The sequence below is a fragment of the Megalops cyprinoides genome, chromosome 2 (genome assembly GCF_013368585.1).
Source record: "Megalops cyprinoides isolate fMegCyp1 chromosome 2, fMegCyp1.pri, whole genome shotgun sequence".
Classification (NCBI taxonomy): domain Eukaryota; kingdom Metazoa; phylum Chordata; class Actinopteri; order Elopiformes; family Megalopidae; genus Megalops; species Megalops cyprinoides.
In genome coordinates, this window is record NC_050584.1 from 41,621,581 (window position 1) to 41,645,296 (window position 23,716).

At 41.1% G+C, this 23,716-nt stretch overlaps 1 protein-coding gene across 1 annotated transcript; it reads right to left on the bottom strand.

Moving 5' to 3' along the window:
- Window positions 1-5,714: 5,714 nt before the first annotated feature.
- On the bottom strand, window positions 5,715-20,226 carry cilp2 (cartilage intermediate layer protein 2). The gene is made up of 10 exons (XM_036521629.1): window positions 20,003-20,226; window positions 13,890-13,985; window positions 12,918-13,187; window positions 12,520-12,702; window positions 11,795-11,950; window positions 11,327-11,644; window positions 10,834-10,942; window positions 10,389-10,546; window positions 6,245-8,676; window positions 5,715-5,991 (listed from the first exon to the last, which is right to left on the bottom strand). Exons 1-9 carry the CDS (start codon window positions 20,064-20,066, stop codon window positions 6,257-6,259), a joined length of 3,774 nt encoding a protein of 1,257 aa, XP_036377522.1. The 5' UTR covers window positions 20,067-20,226; the 3' UTR covers window positions 5,715-5,991; window positions 6,245-6,256.
- Window positions 20,227-23,716: the final 3,490 nt, after the last annotated feature.

The following is a 23,716-nucleotide window of genomic DNA, read 5'->3' on the forward strand; positions in this document are numbered from 1 at the left end:
ACCACAATGTAACAACTATTGAGAGATTTTAATGGGCTTTTATGTATTGAGGCATTATAAGTATTTTTAAATGTTCTGTTCATTTGAAGAAAATATTGTATATTTCAACAAAAGTGTCAAAATGTGTTTAATAGCCTTTATACTGTCTAGAGAAGTTCCTGTTTATAGCAACTTTTGTACTATCCAGGGAAGTTCCAATTTGTAATGTCGGAAGAAATAATGTCTTTTATGTAAAAGAAAAAAATCTTTTTAGGCACTTCTTAAATGATAATACAAAATATGCATTATTTGTTACTAAAAGCATTTTCATTGTGAAATAAATGCAGGCACTGTTTGATGTAAGATCATAAGTGCGAGTTTCCAATGAGTGTTTACTTAAGACAGTTACACAAATCAAACCTGCCTAATCTACCTTTCATACTGCTATGCATATACCACCCGCTAATGCTAATCCTGGCAACTGTTCATCAAACACAAAAAAGGCAATGAAAAAAAAATTTGAATGAACTAATTTGAACTCTACAGTGGAACATTACAGAAGTGCAGAAAACCCACCTCAGGCATAACTCTGATCTCAACTGGTGTCCTACCAACTATTTAGCTGTGAACCAAGGGAACACACATTAAGCATAATTATAATTGGTTTTGATCCAGACGGTTTTTTTTCCTCAATTAATTATTTTAAATGCCTGCACAAAAATGACATCTCAATATTTCCCTTTGGCTGGTGGACAGCCATGTTTCACCCTGACCATGGGGCTGAAGCAAGAGGGAACCTTGGCTAGCGCGGTGTGTATGGAGCTCCAGGACTTGGAGTTTAAGCAAACTGTGTTATTGTTGTTTGCTAATGTTTGGGTTTTTTTCTGAACTGGCAAACAGTGCATTCTCTGTATTCCATTTTCCCACTTTGACATCTTCAAGTTGCCAATAAAAAGTCAGTAAAAGTGAGCCTCACAGTTTTATTTTTTCCTCCTCACACCACCCCCGTTGTGTCTTTATTAGAGCAATATTTCCATTGGCAGTGTATGTTGTGTGAACAGGACAGGGGCTTTGCCACATGTCCAATAATTCATTACCAGGGGAATAATGTGCCGAGACAATTGAGATGCAGCCACTATGTGTTGGTAGAACAATCACCTTTTATTGGCTGCAGTGTGCACAACTTGTGTGGTTTTCACATTCAACAGACCAGGGGCTTTGAAAGAATCTCTTATTGATGCTATCCAGTTACCTTTAGAGGTTATTGTAAACCATTTGAAGAAACTTTGATAACGTCAGTGCTCAGCAATGTATTACCTAATGTTTGTCTGTCATTTGCATAACTACCCTCCATGGTAATGCAATATTTTGTCTATGCTACTGTTTGACAGTGAAAGTATATGCCTGTCTCCAAATGGCTATCACTCTTGCCACTGTGGTTTTATTTGTTTTCATTTAATACTTATTTCAGGGACGTTCACTATGTATGTTATTGTTGGTGGTAATTGTGTGAATTAGGCAAGCAGATTATTTCTCCATGTGATGTTTTCTTAACTTTCACTGCTTGTTACTCCTGGGTTTTGTTTAACAGTTGAAATATGTTGTTAACTGTCAATGATAAAATAAATATATTTCCTCAACTCCCTTCAGATGTTTCCTGAATTATTGCTTCAAATAATATGACAAAACGCACTTTGAAAAGTTTACAACAAAGGTTTATTTACAGTACTTCAAAATATTTTCATAACATCCATTCAATATACAATGTACACATAAAACAGCAGAAAAGGTATTTAAAAGCTGGCTGAAGTCATGCAATACATGTTACATAATGACTTGCAGATCATTATGAGGAATCGCTTTATATATATATTTTTTATGAGAGCTCAGGATACTTTCCAGAGCACAATGGTAACCTCACAACTCACTTCATATCCAAGGCAATGATGGAAAAATCTAAACAAGCTGATTTCGCTAGAAGATGTTCTGAAATAAGTTATAGTCTCCCTGAGACCTGCCAGGTAGCAGTGGAGAAGATATATCCTGGCACGTGTGGGAATGGCAGGGTCAAACTGAAAAGCCAAATGGTGGCTATCTCAGGTCCTGCATGGCAACAGTCTAGCAGCTCTTGTACGGCTTGCCCATTAAATCATGTATTTATGAAGACATGGCGAGAATGTGTTTGAATGTTTAATAATATATAGTACACAGCATATGCCTAAGTCATGAGTTATCAGGTTTGAATAGCATTCAAGTCTTTTTCTGAGTAATTACTGAGTTACTGTGTGCAGCTGAAAGCAATAATGATTTTCAATCAAGTTGGCTACATTTTATATCAATGTTCTTGAAAATTTGTTTTCTATAAACTTGTCTCGATGGCCCAGCCCCTGAAGTAGTCTAGAACAGGTTTGTCTTATCCTTCTTCATTTGTCTTGTTTATGGTATGCATGTAATGTGATTACATGGGATTACAGGTAACAGAACTGTTTTCTGCAGTAAACATCAATTATCAGTTGTGTATTCAACATTTAGCTCTATTATACAGTATGTTGAAAATGACGTGAAAGTGGCAAGTATTGAAATATCTTGTAATGTACAGTTTGACATGGGCCATCCTTATGGATGAGTTTTATCTTCGCGTTCAGTTTTCAATTACATATATATTACAAATAAGGATAAAATTGATTAATTTGAATGTTCTTTTTTGATTTGTTCCCTGTTCAATACATTGGACAGTTTTACTGTTACTTGGAAATGTCTCAAAAAATGAATTTTGATATGCATTCTGTGAAGTAAAGATTAAAATGATAAATGATAAATTGGTCATTTCATCTCATTTCAAAAAACTATTTAAGCAATGTGTTTTTTAATTGTCAGTTTTTAGACATTTTTTGCTCTCTTCCTGAAGGCTTTCTTGTTCTTATTCTGTGAGTTGAATGAGTAAAATCTTAAACACTTTTAACACAATTTCTACAGTCAGAATCAAACATTATTTATTCTTGCCCAAGTACCACAACAAAGAAACCATCTGGATGATTCTGCAGTCTGACATTTGTTAAGTTGACAGACCAAGTAAAGTACTGCTTAAGGCAGGCTGTCTACACCTCCACCACCATCCATAGTTCTCCAGTGGCAAAGAAGTCCACCATGTTGACAATTCTACAGCTCAAGAGAAGTGATTGACTGGCGAAGCTAGCATTTTCATTTTCTAATTTAGTGAAAATTTCCATTAATCACTAAAATACACTGAGGTAATATTTCACTCTTGGAGCTTTAGTTATATTTATGGATGTGTCAGTTGCCATGTTTTGCACTGTTGTCACACAGCTGTTTCATCTGGCTTTGTATTACAGTTATTAATGGTCACATTCCTCACATATGGCAGCAATGATCATGATTTATATCCCTTCTCAGATTGTGTTGAGAATCGCTAATATTGTTGTAATTAGGCAGATCAAACAGTGCCCCAGTCTTCTGGTTTTCTGGTGATGACAGAGGTACTTTGCGTGGCCATTTCAAAATGTCCCTCAGTTGCTTACAAAAGCCCAGTTTTGATGGCATCCGCCACAGACAACAGAATATTTTTTTATTATGATTCACTCAATCATCAGTTTCACATTTCATTAACTACGTGCTAAACACAGTACATTCTATTTCTGTGTACCATTATTGTTACTCGTTGGAACAAAGAAGATTCTGATTGGCTTCATATATGTGACGCTTCTCAAGCTTCTTATGGGAGGGGCAATGTACAATAGATTTATGTTTCTTGGACATTCTACATATACTTCAGCAATAAATGAAGCAGGTGAATTTTAAGGTAAAAGTTATTGTATTTGTGAATACACTAATTTCTACACCTACATTTTTACATGTAACCTTTGACAGTTCAGCTAATCTAAAATGATGTTAAATAAATAAAAAACCTCATTGCTTAAAAGGAAGAATACCAACATTATCTTGGAAAATTACCCAATGAACTGAGTTTTTTCAGACTCTTAGAAGTGACCCACAAGGATGTGTCAGTGCTTTAATGTCCTCATTAACTGGAGGGCGATAATTACTTGCAAACTGCTCATCACTACTTCCTGCACAGTGCATGGTCATTTGGGTCTGGATTAGTTCAGCACTATGAAATTTTGCCATTGGCTCCATGGGACTTAAAGCCTCTTTACTCTGAAGATAAGGAAGTTTTTCCAGTTTCTTCTGAGAAAGTTCTCCTAAACTAAATTAGCATTGAGTGTTTTAAAGGCCTGTCAGTAATTACTGAATTATCAAAAGGTGAAAAGCCCTTTGGGGCTAAAGGAAACAAAGAGTAAGTCTGAACTGTGTTATTTGTATTTTGTTAAATGAAGTATTTCTTTTAAATAAAGACTTTGGTCTTTTTGCCTAGAAACTGATTCCCTATTTCATCTGTGGTAAATCTGAAATAAAAGAAGCAAATGGCCCCAGCATACCCGTCAGTTAGGCAGGAAGTCAGTTATTCCAAAAAAAAAAAAAATGATTATCAAGTTGTATAGTCCCATATTATGTTTTCAGTATATTTGGGCAATAATAAATTGCAGTTATGTACAAATTATTGGCAAGAAGCTACATTATATGCATCAAAATGTCAGAATATTTTGACCTTCATTCTGCTTGTTCTGTTGGCACACAATAAAAAATACAGAGGTTAATGCACACGTGTTGATACATTTTGATTAGGTAAATTATTTATGTTGGATTTACCTCATCTAAGTTGTGTAGGAATTTTGCAAAAGCACATTTATACATATATCCAATAGTACAGCTCAGTTTAATATGGGATTTAATGAATTTATTATAGGATCCTATAATAAATACGTCTGCCCTTTTGGACATTTTTTCTTAGGGCTCTCAAGTCAATATCCAAACATTACTATTGCACTTCAAATGACATAGACACCAACAAAATATAATATACAGTCAAGTATGCATTCTGATTAGTCTAGATAATTCACTGTGATAGTGTTCATAGGATTTTTCACAGGTACATTATTGGAAGAAAATGTTTGAGAGATACAGAATAAGGTCATGATGGGGTAGTGCAGGAGCTGTCTGGGGTGACAGGGGAGCAGAAAGTGGAGGAAAATGTGTTTCCCCTCAGAAACTACTTTCAATACCAGGTCTTCTACCCCTGGATCTGTTTAGTCTACTGGTGAGATCCGTTTTGTTAAGGGATGCTTGTCTTGGCAAAGGCCCTAGTGCACGTTGCAGTCAAAGTGAATGTTGGCTGGATTACAGCTGGCACTGCAACATGCTAATTTGAAATGAGACAAAGATGCATCCGCTATTCTTTGGTGCTCCTGACTCCACACACTTCTTGACAAAATTAATAAAAAAAACCACACATTTGGATTCATAGAAATGGTTTCACTGCTACTGTTCAATATGGACCTCATGTTCAGTATTATTTGTTCATAAGACATTAAGAGGTTTAACCGATTGTGTGTTTTATTGTGTTTCAAATTAATGGTAATTTTGTTTCATATTCTAGCCATAAATTACACTGGTCAATAAAGATCCCAGTTTGAGGAAAAAATTAGAAACCTACTTAGAAACTGGAATGCAATTCATGAAAAATCTGGATATAAACCATACTTGTAAGTCAGCTCATTCATTTTGATTTTGCCTTTTCATGAAGCAAAGTATCAGAAAAGAAATGCCAATTTTTAAACTATTTTAGAAAGTTAATTTTGTATTGATTAATCCTGGGAGATAATTTGTGGTTGAATATTTGTGTGCATAAACTGATCTTTGAACTTGAAGACGAGGCAATACAAATTCCTCTATTTTGATCTGTTTGTGGTGGGTATGCAGGGATGTTAAAGATGACTGTAAGGGATATGGCTCCATTAATGGGAGGAATGTGCAATGTTAGAGTCAGGAAATCTTCATATCCAACATCACCAAGCTCATCACGCTTGAGATCTGTGCAAGGATACATCTTCATTGTCTTCACCACATTTATCCCATGGACCAAACACATTTTCTCTACAAAAAGAAACAATCAAGGGAAAGAGGCAAAATGTACTTTCATCAATCATGGCATGTGAAATGAAATTAATGTTAATTTACAGAAGAAATGCAAGCCAGAAATGAGCATTGTATTTACATGCTGATATACTGTGGGTACTGAAAGCTCACTGGAATACATTTTCTATATTTGTCACCACAGAACAAACATGAACAGCCTAATGTTCCTTGTGATTTTAATATTTTGAACAAAAAGGACCTAGAAGCTCACCTAACAGTAAATTTATTGCCTGGACTGCCCTCTGGCTTGAGATCTCCTCCGGTTGGAGGCTCCATTTGTTCTGCGACTCTGGGCCCTGCTCTGCTGGGCTGAAGGGTACGCTACCACTCGGGGAGTCCCTCTCCTGACCTGCAGCCCTCCTGCCTCCCGCATGTCCCGAGCCACCTGGGCCAGGGTTTCGGCAGGGTTAGTCTGCAGGCGCTGGAAAAGACTTTCCCGCGTCACTGTTCTCTCGGGGCAGGTGAAAGTCAGGGCCACCCCAGCGTCAGACTTCATCTCCCGGGAGAACCCATCTGAAGTGCCGTCAAAGCAGCGTCCGATTGCAATCTCCTTAGCCACCCTGGGGTTCTGGTCTGTGACTGTATAGATGCCATAGTTGTGTCCCAGAGGGTCAACAGGAGCCAACATGTTAAAGGCATGAGTCTCGTTGTTCGGAAGCACAGGAGGGTGCTTGGTGAGGTACTCCTGTAAGAGGCTGTTGATACCCACTCGCCGGCAGTTTCCCTGTGGAAGGACTGTAATGAGAGATCTGTCAACAATGGCTTGATCAAAGAGCATTCCTCCACACTTAAATTCCAAGCAGGCAGCAGAGGTGTTAGCCAAGTGCATGTCTCGGGTGCTGCGAATGTCCCTGATTCCATAGAGCTGGCCCCTCGTTCGAGGGTGAGTGCCGCCAAAGTTCCGTGACCTAACCATGACCTCATTGGGCCCGTTAATCTTCACCTTGATGTAACAGGCTCGGAATTCCTGAGGATTTGGCCACCAAGAGAGGTAGTCGCCAGTCCAAGAAGTCAAATCACTCTCTTCGAAAGGTACCACGTTGTACTCATACTTATCCTTCTCCACACGAAAGAAGCGGAAGTGGTTGGCATCGATGGGTGCATTTTCACAGGCAATTAAACTCTGATAGGGATATATTGGCCCATTTGTTTCATCAAAATTATTTGGATTGGGCTTAGGTAAATTGATTTTGAAAGCAGTTTTTTTGAGAGCTGGATCATCATGGTCTGTGCGTTGATAATCTATCTTGCTCAGGTATGGCTGGGACACTCCAATAATATTAGGGTTCATTTTGGGAGCTGAGGGAGCTGCCTCCAGTTCTTCACCACCCATAATGGCAGTGACATATGCTGTGTAAGCATCAGGCCTTTGAGCATCACAGAAGGCAGGCAAGCAGGCTCCGTTGGGTCCAGTTATAACACTATCAAAGCGGCCCCATGCCCTAGGATTGGAAGTGTAGCCGGGCTTGGGCTCCAGGTTGATGAGGCTGATGACAACTCCTTCAAGCTGCTCACTGGGTAGGAACTTGTCACTCATGTATGCTCGCACTTTCACATAGCAGCGGCGGTTTTCAGGCACATCCAGATTGAAAAGTCTGCGTTCCCTGATTTCCATGTTCCCTATCAGGAACGTGCGCTCTTCCCGCTTGCTCCTTCCATTTCCACCGCCAGTAACCTGACTGTAATGAAAGTCACTCTCCTCCTCCCAGATGCCTGTTTCAGGGTTGAGAGACCACAGCTTCATCTTTGGAATGTGCTCAGGCATTTTAACATGCTCTGTATCCAGCATGACCTGGACAGCCCCTGCCCCAAGAACCTCCTGGTTGCTTTCATCTCTGAAGTCAACAGAAAACATTCCATAGGTCCTGAGAGGAAACATATCCCCTTCATCATCAACAAAGTTCAGGTCTCCTGGTGCAGCAGCAGCAGTGGTGATGTTCCTAGGGTCAAGAAAGGTCACACTGGCTTTTACAGTGCCCTCATAAACCTCCCCACTGTTCTTGTGAAATGAATTTGGTGGTATGACTATTTGGCCAATAGGGTCCTCATCTTTGATCTCCCCCAGGTAGATTGTATTAGTTTCTGCAGAGCTGATGTCAACTGGTTCCTGCTTACGCATCACTTTCACATCGTGGTAGACAGCACCCCCCTTTTTATCAAAGATGAAGACCTTGAGTGTGTCGATGAACTTCTGCAGTCGGTCCACAAAATTCACCACCAGCCTCTCTGTGTCTGGGGACACCTGGATGGTGAAGCTCCCCTGGTATCCGGTGGTCCCCACCCTCTCTTTCCCAATGTAGATGTGCCCAAAGCGCAGGGGTTCACCATTGTCTGCAGCAACCACCCTGCCCCGCACCAGGACCTTGGGCTCCACACATTTCTGGCAACCGCACTCAGTCACTGCCCTGATAGGCAGGGTGTAGCTGCCACAGTTGATCTGCCGAGTTTCCATGCGCTTTACCCCACAGCAGAAGCCAGGGCCATCTCTACAGCGCAGGTCAAAGTCCAGAGAGCCTGCACACTTGTTATGGGGGCAGCGTCCAGCATCATAGAACCTGGAGTTTGTTCCTGGCTGCACACAGTCTACTGGCAGCTTGATTAAGTGACTCTCTGGGGTGGACACACAGGCAGGTTTATCTTTAGCTGTAAGACAAAATTCATAGAATTAACATGAAAGTCTCTTCCTTTAAACCAGAATGTAGAAAATGACTTCAGCCTCCAGTTTAGTCCTGACAATAGTTTCAAGTTTGCAATGAATGTGCCTTCTTTATTGCTAAAATGAGGTGTAAGGACTTAAAACCACACATTTTTCCAGAATGGCACTGAATATCCAGTTTCACAAGCTCAGCTCACCAACAGCTAAATCAAAAACAAGCATTCTACAATAAATTGTTCCAGCAGCTGTTTTAGGAAGCTGTTTCCTCTGGGCTTTTCTTTTGTATCAATGCTTCACAGATTTATTGATTGTTAAATCACATAGGTATCTCATATTCACTGATACAACATTTGTCTATCCACATACTGCAAAGATCAGTGAACCTGTGCAGCATCTACTTCAACTTGGTTAAAAATCCCACAATAACAAAAAGACAGTGAGAGAGCTCGAGAAAAAAACATGACAGCAGCAAGACAAGAAGCACCAAAGCAAAAAGAAAGAGGGGACGAAGGAAAATGTGGATCTTATTTAGTTGTGGGTCACTGTTTGGCAATACTGTATGGCTGAGAAATCATAGCTGCATCCCAAGTCAGTGCCAGATGCAATACCTTTGTTTACATTACAATCCCGCCCCAATATAAGAGATTCTATTGCACTGTTATTGCATCCAGTCCCCCAAAAACACTCATAAAGTGTGGCAGGTACACTGACAGTATTGCATGTCCTCTTGTGATTTTCAAAGATTAGACTGTGGGCAGGGAAGATAATATCACCCATTATATTCTGTTATCCAACATTTTGGGGTGATAAATGGAAAACTTCATTTTCTCATGCTGATGTGTTACTGAGGTTGGTTCCCCAGCTTCACAGTTGGGCATCAGAGAGAAAGAATAATTAATTATCCCTCTCGATAAATTGCTTGTCAGTAGAACAGTTCCCACGCATGATATCGTGGTTGAGATGGCAGTCCAATATTCTCCTCATTTCCGAAACAAATGGACTACAGCTGACGAAAAGTAGGGCCTAATCAACATGATGTGCTAGTACTGCATAGACTAGTGATTTTTTGTGTATATAAAAAGATATTGCCTCTTTTTCCTGTATAGTTTGTGCTGTCTTCCTGTATAGTTTGTACTTGTAAAGGAACTGTTATACACAAGTGTAAAACTAAAGGAGCCACACTGGACTTACAGCAGCCATAGCAAAACTGGTTTTCCTGAGAATCTCAGCGTTCCTAGTTTTATTCATTGGAACCCATTTCTCATTCTGTAATGATTCAAAAGCAAACTGTTCTTTCTCAGGAAAGCCTGTGCTGATTGCTTTAGCACACTGCTCCACAGACCCTTTTGGTCGATCTATGTCTCGACTAACAAGCATCAAGGGAATTTGCACAATGCATATCTATCCCTCACGGATGTGGAACCGCATACTTGTCTGACTTGACAAAAAAAGAAACTGGATTTATTGACAATCTAGGATTTCACTTCAATGTGCAAAGCACTAGAGAAGTGGGATTTGGGGTTTTACTGTAGCTACAGTGATCTCTTGGAGAAAAAATCTTTGTTTGGAAAAGGTTCATTTCACCAAAGTAAACACAATAAAACCTTAGTGTTGCTCACATTGCCAGATATTAAAGGTCCTAAGGTCCCTTGAGTACAAGTACAGGTATATATTTTATTATTTAGGCAATTAGACCTACCAACGACAGTGAGGAAGGCTGGAGAGGACTTAATGCTGCCCGTTTCACTGCTGGCCTTGCAGTGGTATTGTCCAGTCTGCCATGGCTTGAGGTCCCTCAAAATCAAGTCCTCCTCATATTTGTACACCTTGCGATCCAACAATGTTCCATTATGGTACCTGGAAATGGATGCATGTCTATATTTTATGGAAAGCTGACCAGCTGGATACACAAGCTATCAAAAAGGAAAGCTATGCACCCTACCACACACACATATACACACACAGGTCTTTTTCTTATGACAGACAAGCTTATTTCTTACTTGAGACAAAGCAGAATGTACTTAGCCAAAAAAACAAGGAATGAGTTTGCTGAAATAGTACAGCTACTGTGTCTTCCTATGTGTCAGCTTAGTGTATGGATTTTTCTCTGGCAATTATACAAGCCCAGACATGCTTAACCTCACCAGTAGTACTTGTCAGGTGTTGGCATCCCTGTGGCTTTGCAGCAGAACGTCACACGCTGCCCTTCATACCGCACTTTGTCCTCTGGATGCTTCACAATGTAAGGTTTCTCTGCAGACAGCAAACAGACAGCAAAAAGGCACATCTTCACAGCCTGTTTTAGCTGCTTTGAATGATACCACCGAGGCATCTAATCTTATAAAATGTAATCTTGCCTGCAGCTTCAGCTATTATGGAATGTAGCACTTATCAATCTATAGTTATGGGAGTATACTGAAAATATTGGACAACTTATATTTGTTTTAACTACTGCAGAAACTCTTAAAAGTACATTCCTTTGTCTCTCCTGTGGCATGTCTGACTGTTTTATATACTTTTCCCACCATCTACACATTGTGAATAAATAGTCACACCAATCAACCTCAGAACTCAAGGTCACTCTACTGTAACTAAAAGCTGCATTTGAGCAAGGTTCAGCCTTCCTGCAGGACTCACCCGATGACATCATGACTGCCCGTACCCAGGATGTTCTGGTGCTGTTGCTGTGTGTGGGGATGGTCAGAGGGGCATACTTTTCCCTCTGGATGTTGATGAGGGTCTGATTGCTGGGGCAGAACCCAGGGAGTTTGAAGAGCCCCCTGGCATCTGTCTGGGCACGGATGAGCTTGGGCTGGCTTGCGAGAGAGATTCGAGCTCCGGACACAGGGACACCGGTCAGGCTGAGGACCTCACCCTGTAGCAGGTGACCCTCACACACGCAATGACTGCAGTCTTCACTGGGGTGGCCCTCGGGACACACACGCTGGCACACCACTGCATACACACACACGCGCACACACGCACACACATACAAAGGAATATTTACTGAAACATACTCATCTACCCTTTAATTAAGGAGAGGAGGGTGTGACAAATTGGGAAGGTGTGGGGGAGAGCATCTATGTTCTAGTTGGCTGATGTTACCTGGACAGGGAGATTTCCCACACTTTTGGACTTCTGCAGGACGTCCCACGCATTGCACCTTGTCTGATGATCTCACGCAGGTCCTCTTCCTTACCCTTCGACCCCTGCCGCAGGTCACCGAGCAGGCACCCCACGGACCCCAGGGACTCCACTTGGCTTCAAGTTCATCAGAAAAAAGGTTGGTGGGGGTGGGGGGGGGGGGTGGATGGGTAGGGAGAATAAGCTGTGGCAGGCACAACTGAGAGACCAGAGTCAGGCACACTGTCAGCCAGGTTTAAGGGTCTCTGTGCTGAATGACTGGACAGCAGGGCCTGAGCATTTCAAGAGGACTCCCTTGCTGAGAGCACCATGTGGACAGGGAGTCCCTGCTGGAGTCTCCCAGGGAGCAGTGGATACTGGCAGACAGCCCTGATCAAAGCCCTTAGGGTTCATTCACATTAGAGGTGTGTATAATGTACCAGCTAATTGAAAGCACCTCATGTCATGAACAGTGAGTGTAAAGGGATATGTCACTCCAAAACTGCTTTTATGTGTAGGAATGAAAACTGACAGTGCATATGCAATCTGAATTTGTAATGTTTTCCTGCTACGTATATATGGAAATTTCTTGTGTGGTATTCAAATTCAGACAGACATGTTATTTTTGTATTTTAAGGTCAAATATTCTGTGCAATAATATGTTGCAGGTGTGTTAATCTGCCCACACCCTGGCTGCTGGCTGTTACCTTGACAAGGTGGGGTGGCGCACGCCCTCCTCTCTGTGTGAGGGCCTTCGCAGGGTGGTGTGAGCAGCAGGGGCAGGGGCTGTTTGCTCATGCACTTGCGCTGACGAACCTGGATGCCCACGTCGTTGCAGGCCGTGGCCGAGCAGGGACCCCACGCTGTCCATTCCGTCCAGTAGGCCTGCACTGTACAAAGGACGCACGTAGCAAAGGTGAGCTCAGGCTCCCACCCACACTCTCCACCTCACTGCACCTGCCTCTCCAGCATCCTCTACAGTTTGACCGCATTTGAAAGACATAAAGCCACTCATCACCAGAAAAGGTTAGACAGGATCGGGTTCCACCATGTGAAGGGGAACGTGCTCCTGACCATGAGGAGTGACTGAAGTAAGGTATGGCACCTGGTGGACACTGGAAGCGCACGTGGTAGTTGGAGCAGTGGCGGCCGTACGGCTGCTCTTTGTTAATGCACCAGAACCCCTTCTCCAGGCTGGAGTGCACCACCTCCCCCGTGTCTGCAGCCGCCACCCAGTCCGTGGTGCGAGCCTCCATGGCTACGGGCCGTGCGCACACCCGCTCCCGGTAGTAGAAGCGGATGGCCTCCAGCCTCTCGTAGTCTCCGTTCCCTCCGGGGTGGTCAATGTTGAACCAGGACGTCCACTCGGTCACTCCTGCCCAAGTGCCAGAGAGAGGTCTTAGTCAGACGGGAAAGCTGTCACAAGCAGAACACGCTTTTGTGGTTTCACTGATCGATGCCAGTCAGTGTGTCGCTTCCCACAGCTCCTACCACAGATGCTGTGAGCCTTTGTACAGCTGCTGTCAGCCACAAGCTCAATTCTGTATGGTTGCAAAGCTGTAGGGAACAATCTTGTGGCAGCTCAGTGACAACATACCACATATTTTTTCACAGAAATATTTATTGCATCATTTGAAAGATACCCTTGGGAGGCTGCGTGAGCAAACTGTGGAGATTTACGAGAGGAAGTTGTCAGGAAGTTAGTTGTCACAGAGGCCACTTGAGTCTGGACCCGCTGACTCTCTCAGCTGAATTGAAAACACTTGCAAAATTTCAAACTAGCATTTTAACCTTTCGGTCTTTGCACTTAGCCTCAGTTCAAGTTCACTTCCTGCCTTAAAGCATAATTTTGTAATGCTCAAATTTTAGAATGTATTATTTCTCAATCCCATCTTACTTGAACTTACTTTTGGAGTGTAATGGGGTTTTCTGATCATTTCTAATTTACTCATGGCATTGATAATCATGCTGTAACACTACATGAACGGAGCAAGCATAGGGGTGGTCATCCAGAACACTGAAAGGGAGACTACAGTTGATAGATTAGTAATATGCTGATAAATCAGTGGACAGTGACCTGTAGTCTGTGGCTCCAGGAGTGTGTTATAGGCCAGTTTTCTGCCTCTCTCCGTCTGGCTCCACATCCTGAACTGTGAGCTGTTCCATGCGGGATCTGTGTGAAACAAGGGAGAATCCATTCAGACAGGACAGCTCTATCCGCATGGCTACCCTTGTAACAGCGACCTCGTGTGTCTGTCCAACGTATTAACTTCATTTATTGGCAGCACGGGATTCACAGATGTGTGTGCATTGCTTTCAGCAGCAATATGCGTTAGAGCGGTCTGTCTGCGACACGGTTCTCTCATTTCACAACTGTCTGTGAACGTGAGGTGTGTTTCTGTCTGGGCCCTCATTATGGGGGAGGTCTCCGCGAGACTCTTAATCTCAGTTCACAGCCCCTGGCTGTCTGTCTGTTCAGGGGTCTATGTCTGAGCGCCATCAGATCATGAGTGTGAACTTGGCCTCTTTCCTGCCCCCACAGCTAGAGGTGCTGCTGGCTTTGTCTTGCGAATGTGCCTGAGCCCCTGATGAGATCTGATTCCTCTGCTCAACAGAGAGAGCATACAGCTCCCACCCCGCTGCCACTCCAGACCTGGGGCTTCTGGGCCCTCATTGAACACTGTCCAGTCCCATTAAGGGCTCTGGCACACATGGAAAACCACTGGTCTATGATTACATCTGAAGTGTACTTTTTCGGCAGGTTCACTCCTTCTCATCTATTTTAAGATAACCAGGGGCACAGCTTTGCACTGGAGTCTTTACAAAGGAATGGGGCAGAAAAGAGGCTGTCAGGGACAGGTGAGGAGCACATTCCTCTTTCCCCCTGGGAGTATTGCGGTTGTACTATGGAGCACACATGCAAGATTTCTTCTTCAAAACACAGCCCTTTGTTGTATGCCATAGGCTCCAAACCCTTTTATAAATGAACATGTCTTCATCAATAAACACAGCGCTGTGAGGAGACAATCTGGAAACAACTGAGAGAAATCAGCGCTCATAAAACCATCCTTTATAAGTGACATGGCCAGCAAATGCGTCCAAGCCATACTTCCTTCCCTTGAAATAGCGCTGCAGCCTTGACAGTGAATCATTAGCCCTGGTATCTGCAAAGCACGAGCCAGACAGGCAAAATGAGGAGAGCTTTTTAATCCTTCACTGCAGAAACACTGTTTTCTGTGTCAGCATTGAAGCTGCCTTCCCCCTCACCTGACCTATTCATTAAGCCCAGACAATGCACTCTCAGCATTTTGGTCAAGTCAATTCATCGCTCCCACCCCACTACATACGACTCAGTGTGAGGCATGAAACGGGTAGCAAGACCAACACTCAACACCCTTATGGCACATGGGACTGTTGGTGCCTGAGAAAGCCATTCTCTCTGTCTGGGGGAACGCTTACTGCTTTAGGAGATAGGTTGCTGAGTTTATTGCAGAGATACAGAAAAACGCCCCACACATGGTCTTCCATCAGTCCCATTTTACTAACTTTTATGGCCTTTCATTGTGCTTTTTTGTAATTCCAGCTCATTTTATTTCATTTTTAGTTCATGTGACTGTTCTTGCGTCAGTAGGTCACCCCTGTAAATACCACATCATAACTGGAAAAAGCAAAATGAAGAGAAGTATAACCATTTCATCATCATTGTTGTGGGGAAAGCTTTCTGTAACCCTTTTGTTACCTGTAGCAAGGTGTTTATGTAACAGGGAGATTATGGACAGTGATTCATAACTAGCTGAATGTTTCATATTATGGAAAATAAATAATGGGTAAATGAACATCATTAAAACTGCCTTTCCTTGGTAACGTCACAGAATGGGCAGATGAACAGAACCAAATGTGTCCAAGTGAACTCTGTGCAACAGATGTGCTTGTCTCACATCCATCTCACATGAGGGTTTTTTCCCTTCTGTAATCTTTATTAGATGAGCATAACACTTGCATTCAAAATGGTAAGATGTAAATACACAGTATGAATTCATATCAGCCAAATTTCAGTTTTGCATCAGGGTAATAAAAGCCGTGAAACATTAAATTGCCATGATGTGAATCACAAAAATGATGTGCACGACAGAGCCAATGACACACTTGACAGACAAGTGCAAATACCTTGCTGGGACTCTGAATGACATCATCACGTTGAGTGGCAGTGACCTCCTAAGGTCCTAGACTGTGGCTGAAGGTCTGTTTTTTGTTCTTGTGTTAATTTGTATATCCAAGCCAGCAGTGCATGTGTTAAAGAGACAGTGAACAAGCGCACACTTACTTATTATTTCACAATTTTGGACTGGGAATGGGAAAATGAAATCATTACCTTGTTTAGGTTTACGAGAGCAATTTACAATACACATAAAGAGGACTTATGTGTGAGTATATATTTTATGCTGAAGGGACGTCATTGCTCAAACATCAGTAATCCAGGTGCACACCCTTGTGGTTCCAGTGGTTGACTTTATCACTTAAAATTCCTTTGTGTTAATGTTTCCCTGTTAACACTTTTTATTGTAATTTTCGAGTGAATGATTTGATATGTGTTTTTATGCAGCTGGTGTATAATCAGCTTTTCAACAGCTCCAAAACGGTTGAGTAGGATGTCATTAAAATTAAACTGTGCAGAGAAAAACTTACTCAAGTCTGCACCTCTGGTTGATTTTGTAGCAGGGTAGTGCTGTCCTAAAACATGAGGCCCATTGGTCAACCTGGTGTTGATCCATCTCTGACCTAACTGAGGGTCTAATGAAAATCTCAACATGGAAAATAGACACTATGTCTGTGATTATATAGCATGAACAATGGAAACAATACATTAGTCAGAAACAGTGTATCTCAAGTCTTACATACAACCCGCATCTGGCTCCTTAAAACAGACACATGAGTAGGAGGAACACTAAGCAATTTTTGAATCAGTCCCTGTATTTCCTCTACATGCGCTAGCAGGTAGCTTTGCCGTTATGTTCATGCCTAGCATAGATGCACCCAGCATTTTCATTATTTTGGGACATGCTATTTAAGGTGCACGTTCACCCTATCAGAAGGTCCATTCTGATGCTGTGAGCTGTATGGTAACGTGGCACACAAGAATAAACAGTCTAATAATAACACAAAGACTTTTCTCAAAACATTTTCTTTTTAAGCGACTCTTGCAGTCTGCAAAATTGAGCATTCACATTTCACCTTTGCCAGAAGCTAATAAAATATTGAAAAAAATTAACTTTTGCACAGAGAGGGTTCAGTCAGATTAGACAGGGGTCTGTGCCAGATTTGCACTGGCACTGGTACAGTCCTTTCAGCAACTCTGGCTTGTTCATCTGAATGCAGTTCAAAATACTCCAGATCTTAACAAGAAAAAAAAAATGTCAAACACTTTTCTGTGTTATGTAAGTCTTTGGATAAACGGTGGTTGCTCAAAGTCGCTGTGTGGATTCAGGCATATCATAGTACAGCATTTAAGTGCAATAACAGAAGTGTGTTCAGAAGTATTAGGGCTCCAGAGCAGTCCACCAGCCCCCATGAATTTAGGTAACAAGGAGATATTTATATAAAATAAGATGCATTTAATCTAGAGAAGGACTTAGGCAAACTCATGGAATATTGAATACTGTCCTCTGCACATCAATGTATCAGCAAATGTATCTTTGTCACTTTTTTGGAGACAGCCCTATGAGTTTGGCACAGGACCAAATGGAGGTGGGCTGCCCTTTCTGGCTCTCCCCAGTATTGGACTAGAAGCCACAGGCTGAACATTCCCGAACTGCACGAAAACTCATATCGCTCTGTATCAGGAGCATCTGTACGCCATTATTCTAAATGTATTTTCCCCTCTGACACTAACGCTAATGATGCAAATCAACCTCATGACTCTTTGTGATTAAGGAGAAAAACAGCAGTTTTTGGTTGTTACTAGGATTTTCAGCTGGTGATGTATTCCTGCTTTAAGCTAATAAAGAAAAAAAAAACATATTTTAGAGCTTTTTCCAGTACCACGTACAATAGATGCTGAGGAACTATTCATTGTTTATAACTAAATATTAACTTTATAACTGACAAGCAACACTATAAAAAGTAACACTAAAAACGAAAAAAAAATCAATCAATGGATCGAAATACAAATTAGATAGAGAATGGAAATGATATTAGCAGTAATTACTTCCTGAATAAATAAACATTAGCATGGTAATATGGGAAAGACTGAAATGACGTATTTCAATTGATTGGCCTTGATTGTGTGATTAATGTGAATCTGAGGGCTTTCCTTTGATCCACTCTTTCATTCTCTCATTAGAGTGATTGCTGTAAATGTCCGCTGCTGGGGAATCTGGATCACAGAACATCGGCCAGCATATCTTAAGGTAAGCATCTGGAGAATTAAGCTCTTGAATGAGGCAGATTAAAGAGCGGCAATATTTTCTTTGGATGCTTAAAGTGGCTTCATCATCTGTGCTGGACAATCTTTGTACCAAGGCTGCCCAGCACGCCTGACTACTGCTTGTTACAGCCTCATCGAGTGGTATCTGGTTATTTAAAACGCTGATTTAAATCTCGACTTAACTCCAGCAATGTCAGATACATTGTTCCATTTCAGCTGCACACAGCATCCAGGAGCAGCTGTCTACTCAGATTGGAAAACAGGTCGTAAATTCATAACAAGAGAAATAAGAGAGTGATAGACAGACAGACAGTGACAGAAAGAGAGAAAGAGTGGTGGCATGTGCTTTGTCTTATTTCTGTCACTCTGTGGCATGTCCTCTTAAATTCTCGCCTCTGTACCTTCTGTTGACTTTAATAAGCCTCCATTAGAATAGCATTTTGGGTACAGAATGTTAACACACTTCCTCTCAGGCAGGCAACATAGCAAACAGTCTTTCAACAATGAATGACAGTTCAAATGTCATAGCTGTTGAGACATATCAATGTGAAGTCAGAGTGAACACTTAGATTGTTGCCTGCCTTTTCACTTGTTATGACTTCAGTTGGAGGATTTGAGAAAGAAAGGAACGGAAGGCTTTTAAAAACGAGGCATATAGCCCCCTATAGTGTACTGGTTTGTGGGATTTGTTCAGTGTTAATAACAAGCAGGGAAATATTTCATGAGTGGCATAATTCATTGCCTGTAAGACTTGGACAGACAGTCACAAATGGTAAAACAATAACTCAGTGGGAACCCTCCCACATAATTATAAGTAGACATTAGCACTTAAAGTAATAAAGCAGAGGACTGTCTGCTTAACCAAAATAATTCATCTGGTATCCGAGAATGCAGGAGTTGTCTTATACCATCCTTCTGCTCTCTCTCTCTCTCTCTCTCTCTCTCTCTCTCTCTCTTTCTCTTGCTCTCAACACACACACACACACACACACACACACACACACACACACACACACACACACACACAGGACTATAATGACTCTGGTGTGACAGTGAGCTGTGATGATAACTTGTCAACAGTGCTTAACACCACTCATGGAATCCCCTGTCAGCTGGATGTGCTCACTGATCTCACTGGCTGTCTGATGATTTACCTACTACTCCAACAGCGACTTGCTCTGAGACAAATATTCACTGTGGAGATGGCTCATTACATAACTGCATGTCACTGAGTCATAAAAACGTAACGATGTTGCATGTTATTTAATAATACTTTTTAGAGGAAATACAGATTTCATATGTGGATGCTAGAAATTCAAAATTTTGAGAACATAAAGATGCACATGCAAAAACAATAGCTTCAAGACTGGATGAGTTGTGACAGTGTAATGACAGCATGTGATTAAATAATAATTTCTTTGATCACATACCTGAGGAACAAGAATCTCGTATTGTGATGATACTTTTGAAATGACAGTCACATGAAATATATATATATTCACTATGATGAATACTTAATTAACCATTAAAAATTCTCTTAAGCTGGCAATGTCAATAGATATTGCTCCTCCAGGGCTTCAAGCTTGAGAAATAGTTCAATATTTCAAGATCTGTCTTCTATGTACTTTGAAACAGATAAAAAAAAAAAACAATTGGCAAATGTATATCAACGGGTAAAGTAAAGAATAAGTCTGCTACTAATTTTTTGACAAGGAGAAATATTTAAACTGTAAAATTTTTGATAGAAAAAAATTCACACAACATACCTTGTGCCAGTGCCGCTGCAAGCAGGATAGGCAGACAGAATGTCACCTTCTTTACGTCCCACATGGTGCCACTCTCAGTGTCTCCCTGCGGCAGTTTATTTGTGTGAATCTCTCTCTGAAGAAAGGTAAAAAAACACCCCTTTTCCAACTTTCTTTATATAAACATAAAAAACCTTGAGGGATATCAGCTATAGGACGTCAGTGTTGGCTGAACAGCTTGCCCTGTCCTTTAACACTGGGTAATGAGAACTGTGAGTTGCACTGAAGTCAGAGGTTTAAAAGAAGGGACATCATGAGCACAGTCCAATCCAGCCCCCCTCTGCTTGTCATTGGCCAGCGTGCAATAACATCTGTGTTCTACTGATCACTCCCCCAAAAAAAAGAAATGGAAAAAAGGAGTGAAAATAACTCCAAACAAAAAAGTGGGTGTCTCGGTTATTGATTGTGGGAGTCTTGTTTCCAAATGTTCAAGGTCGGGCTGTTCTTGTTATACCTTTTAAGCTTCCTTTAACCAACTTCTCCATCTGCTCTCAGGAGAGCATTTCTGCCAGGTATTTCCTAAACACATGTGCAAATAAGGAGAGGATTCCTTAAATTGATTTACAATCAAGAGGGAAAATTAATAACATCACACTGCCATATACAGTATGCTCAGTTCAATTATTTTGTCTTTCTTTTGTAAATACAGAAAAAGTGTAACTAATTACAGGTTTCATAAATAAACCCAGTAGTATATTTGACCTGCATGTCTGTGGATTTGTTATGACGTTGCCCTCTTAATGAGTCTCTTTTTTATGACATTTTTATGTCACTTTTCCTCCACATTTCAAAGGGACAAAAACTGAATGCTGGCTTTATGATGATTCAGATTTAGCACTAGTTATCATAAAGACATATACATATATTTAGATCACTATAGCTAATGTTTGATCATGCTCAAATCCTGTAGACTGCACCACAGTGGTGTTTTCATTTTGCTGACATGTAAGAACAGTTCTGTGCACTCCTCCGTCTATGACTTTGACTGAGAACAGACCCCTGTACCTTCTGTGTAGTGTCAGGCATCATGGCAATAGCAGATGGTCGACTTCTGCTAAGGCTTTGTAACTTTAACAACTGCTGATTGCGCTGTGCTCTGCTGCCCGGGGAGGAAGTGGCGTCATATGGCATGCCATTCAATAAACACTACAAAACATTGTTAGACATGCTTATGAAATGGAGTAAACGGATTAGCTAGAAAGACATCATTAGCAATTGTAATGAAGCTCAAGACAGTCTTTTGCACTTGTAGTTTAGTCTCAAACAAAATGACCTCCCTGTTTTTAAAATGTATTTGTTATTTTTAGGTGTATTTATTTTTAATGCACATTGATAAATTCAGAATTTTTGTAGTAGATACCTTTTTCATACTGTGCATTTCTCATTACATTGTACATATATACAGCTGGATATTTCAGATAGCTGAATTTGGGTTAAGCACCTTGCTCAAGGTTATATTGAAAGTGGTACACCTTGCAACTGTGGGAATCAAACCAACAACCTCCACAAAAGCCCAATCCAACTCTACAAGACCAACACTTTTGGTCACAGTAAACCACACTGAGGACTCGGATGGTAAAAGGATTTTTTAGGTAATGGTTAGTATGTCTGGCATGATGTTTGTGATGAATTTAAATAATCAAGATTTCAGAGATGTATGCCTTTTGTTAATCATGCAATTGGATCCTTATGATTGTGATTACTCTTGTATATAGTAATTTTACTTTGATCATCTTTTCATGCATTTCTCAGCTAATTACACAGATTACAGGGGGATTTTTTCTATTAAAACCACCACTGAACTTTAGGTTCTGAGAATAAAACATGGACGTTTCTTGGCATTAAATATGTGGAGGTACAAACTGTGCAATCCCTCAAAATATGGCTGCTTGCTGCACTACAATTAGCATGCATGGATTCACTGATGAGTGAAGATCAAAAAGCATCCCTCTTCCTGCTACATAAGCACTTTCATGAATATGCAGGCCTACTACGATTTTCTGCTTTTTCTCATCACCTGATCCCAGCACTGTGAAGACAAGACAAGAAATTAGTTCAGTTTCATGAGTTATCATTACTGTTTTCTTTGTTCACATCTACACTTCTCTGTAATGGCCCATGCTTTCATACCCTGAAGGGCTCTTGAAATCATATGGTAATTCCACTGCAAAATTTTGGCTTGCAGTTCCAAAGTATTCAAAGGAACTGTTTCAGTCTACCTCACTTGCCCTAGATACCCAGCCATTTGACAGCTGTAACACCAATGTACCCTAACGAATCAACATTCCATCACAATGACCTGGAATCCCACCCACAATGTTAGTCTTTAGCAGGCTCTCTCAGCCTTTCTCAGGCCTAAGCATACTACCTCATACATAATCTATACCATACTCTTCTCAAATGTATACATTTCGGCTTCTCTTCTCATGTTGTGACTATCACTGCAGTTATGACAAACATTGGTTTATCAAATAATTCCATTCCAGAAGGTCTTTGCACCTCAAAAAACATTTCTTAAAAGGCCTGTCTCCTTGTGTGTTGCAATTCACCCTAGTTCATCAATAATTTATGCATATGGAGGCTTTAAAAATGCTTCATTTTGGAAGTGTTATGGTATTTTTAATGACCACCTTTGTCCTTAACTTTCACTAATAAATTTCCGCAAGTATTATGTTTTCCATTCCTTAAGCTGCGGATACACACTCCCACTGCTTGGGTAAAAAACACTGGTGGCTGAACATCATCTGTGGTCACCGTGGTGTGTCTCAGATGTAGTCTGTACTCATCCTCCATTGATGGTGGTTATACCTGATTCAACATGTAGAATCAGTGTCAGCAACTGGCAAAATTATTTATCAAAGGCTGTCAGCAGGCCCTGACTGACTATACCATCAGAGCACCTCGACCAACCATCCCCAAATCTACACAACATTTTACATTAATCTCAGCATCTGCCAGTCTAAGTAAACACATTCACAAGAATTTTACAAAAGCAATCTGCATGATTTTTATGTCCATGCTTTGAAAGACAGAGCATTGTGCTTAGACTGAATCTTCTGTTCTCCATTGTAAAACAAATGCTGACATAGGCCCACAGCTTCAAAGGGAAAAAGAAATGTGATCCACCCATGTGGACACCTTGCCTGAGGCATCCACTGGCATTTCATATCAGCACCTCAAGATCACTTCTGTCTCCAGGTGCTCATGACACTCACAGTGACTTACAGGAGGTCAATCCAGAGAACAGACTTCCAAAGCAAACAATAAAGTTACATTTATTACCATGTTTCAGCAACCATATGCTTTCACCTTGACCTTGAGCCTTTCTCTTTTACGATAATGACGTAATGTGGAAGACCTATGGGGGGAATTTCCATCTACTGTAACTCCATATGCATGTAGCCACTCCTTGCTGTTTTGAGACAACAGTTGTGAATCCTTCATGTTTATTTTTAGTGAATACTTGATAGGACAGTTTTTTTAACCTGACCTTTTTTTATTTTAATGAAGATGTAATGGAAGTGATTTGGGAAACATGCTCCAATAATACATTATCATAATATCACTTCTTTTGTGGGTGACTCTCTAATACTGTTATTATTAATGTTATTATACAATACAACTATGAATAATGACTAACAATAACAATGATACAAAATATTGATGCGCAATGAC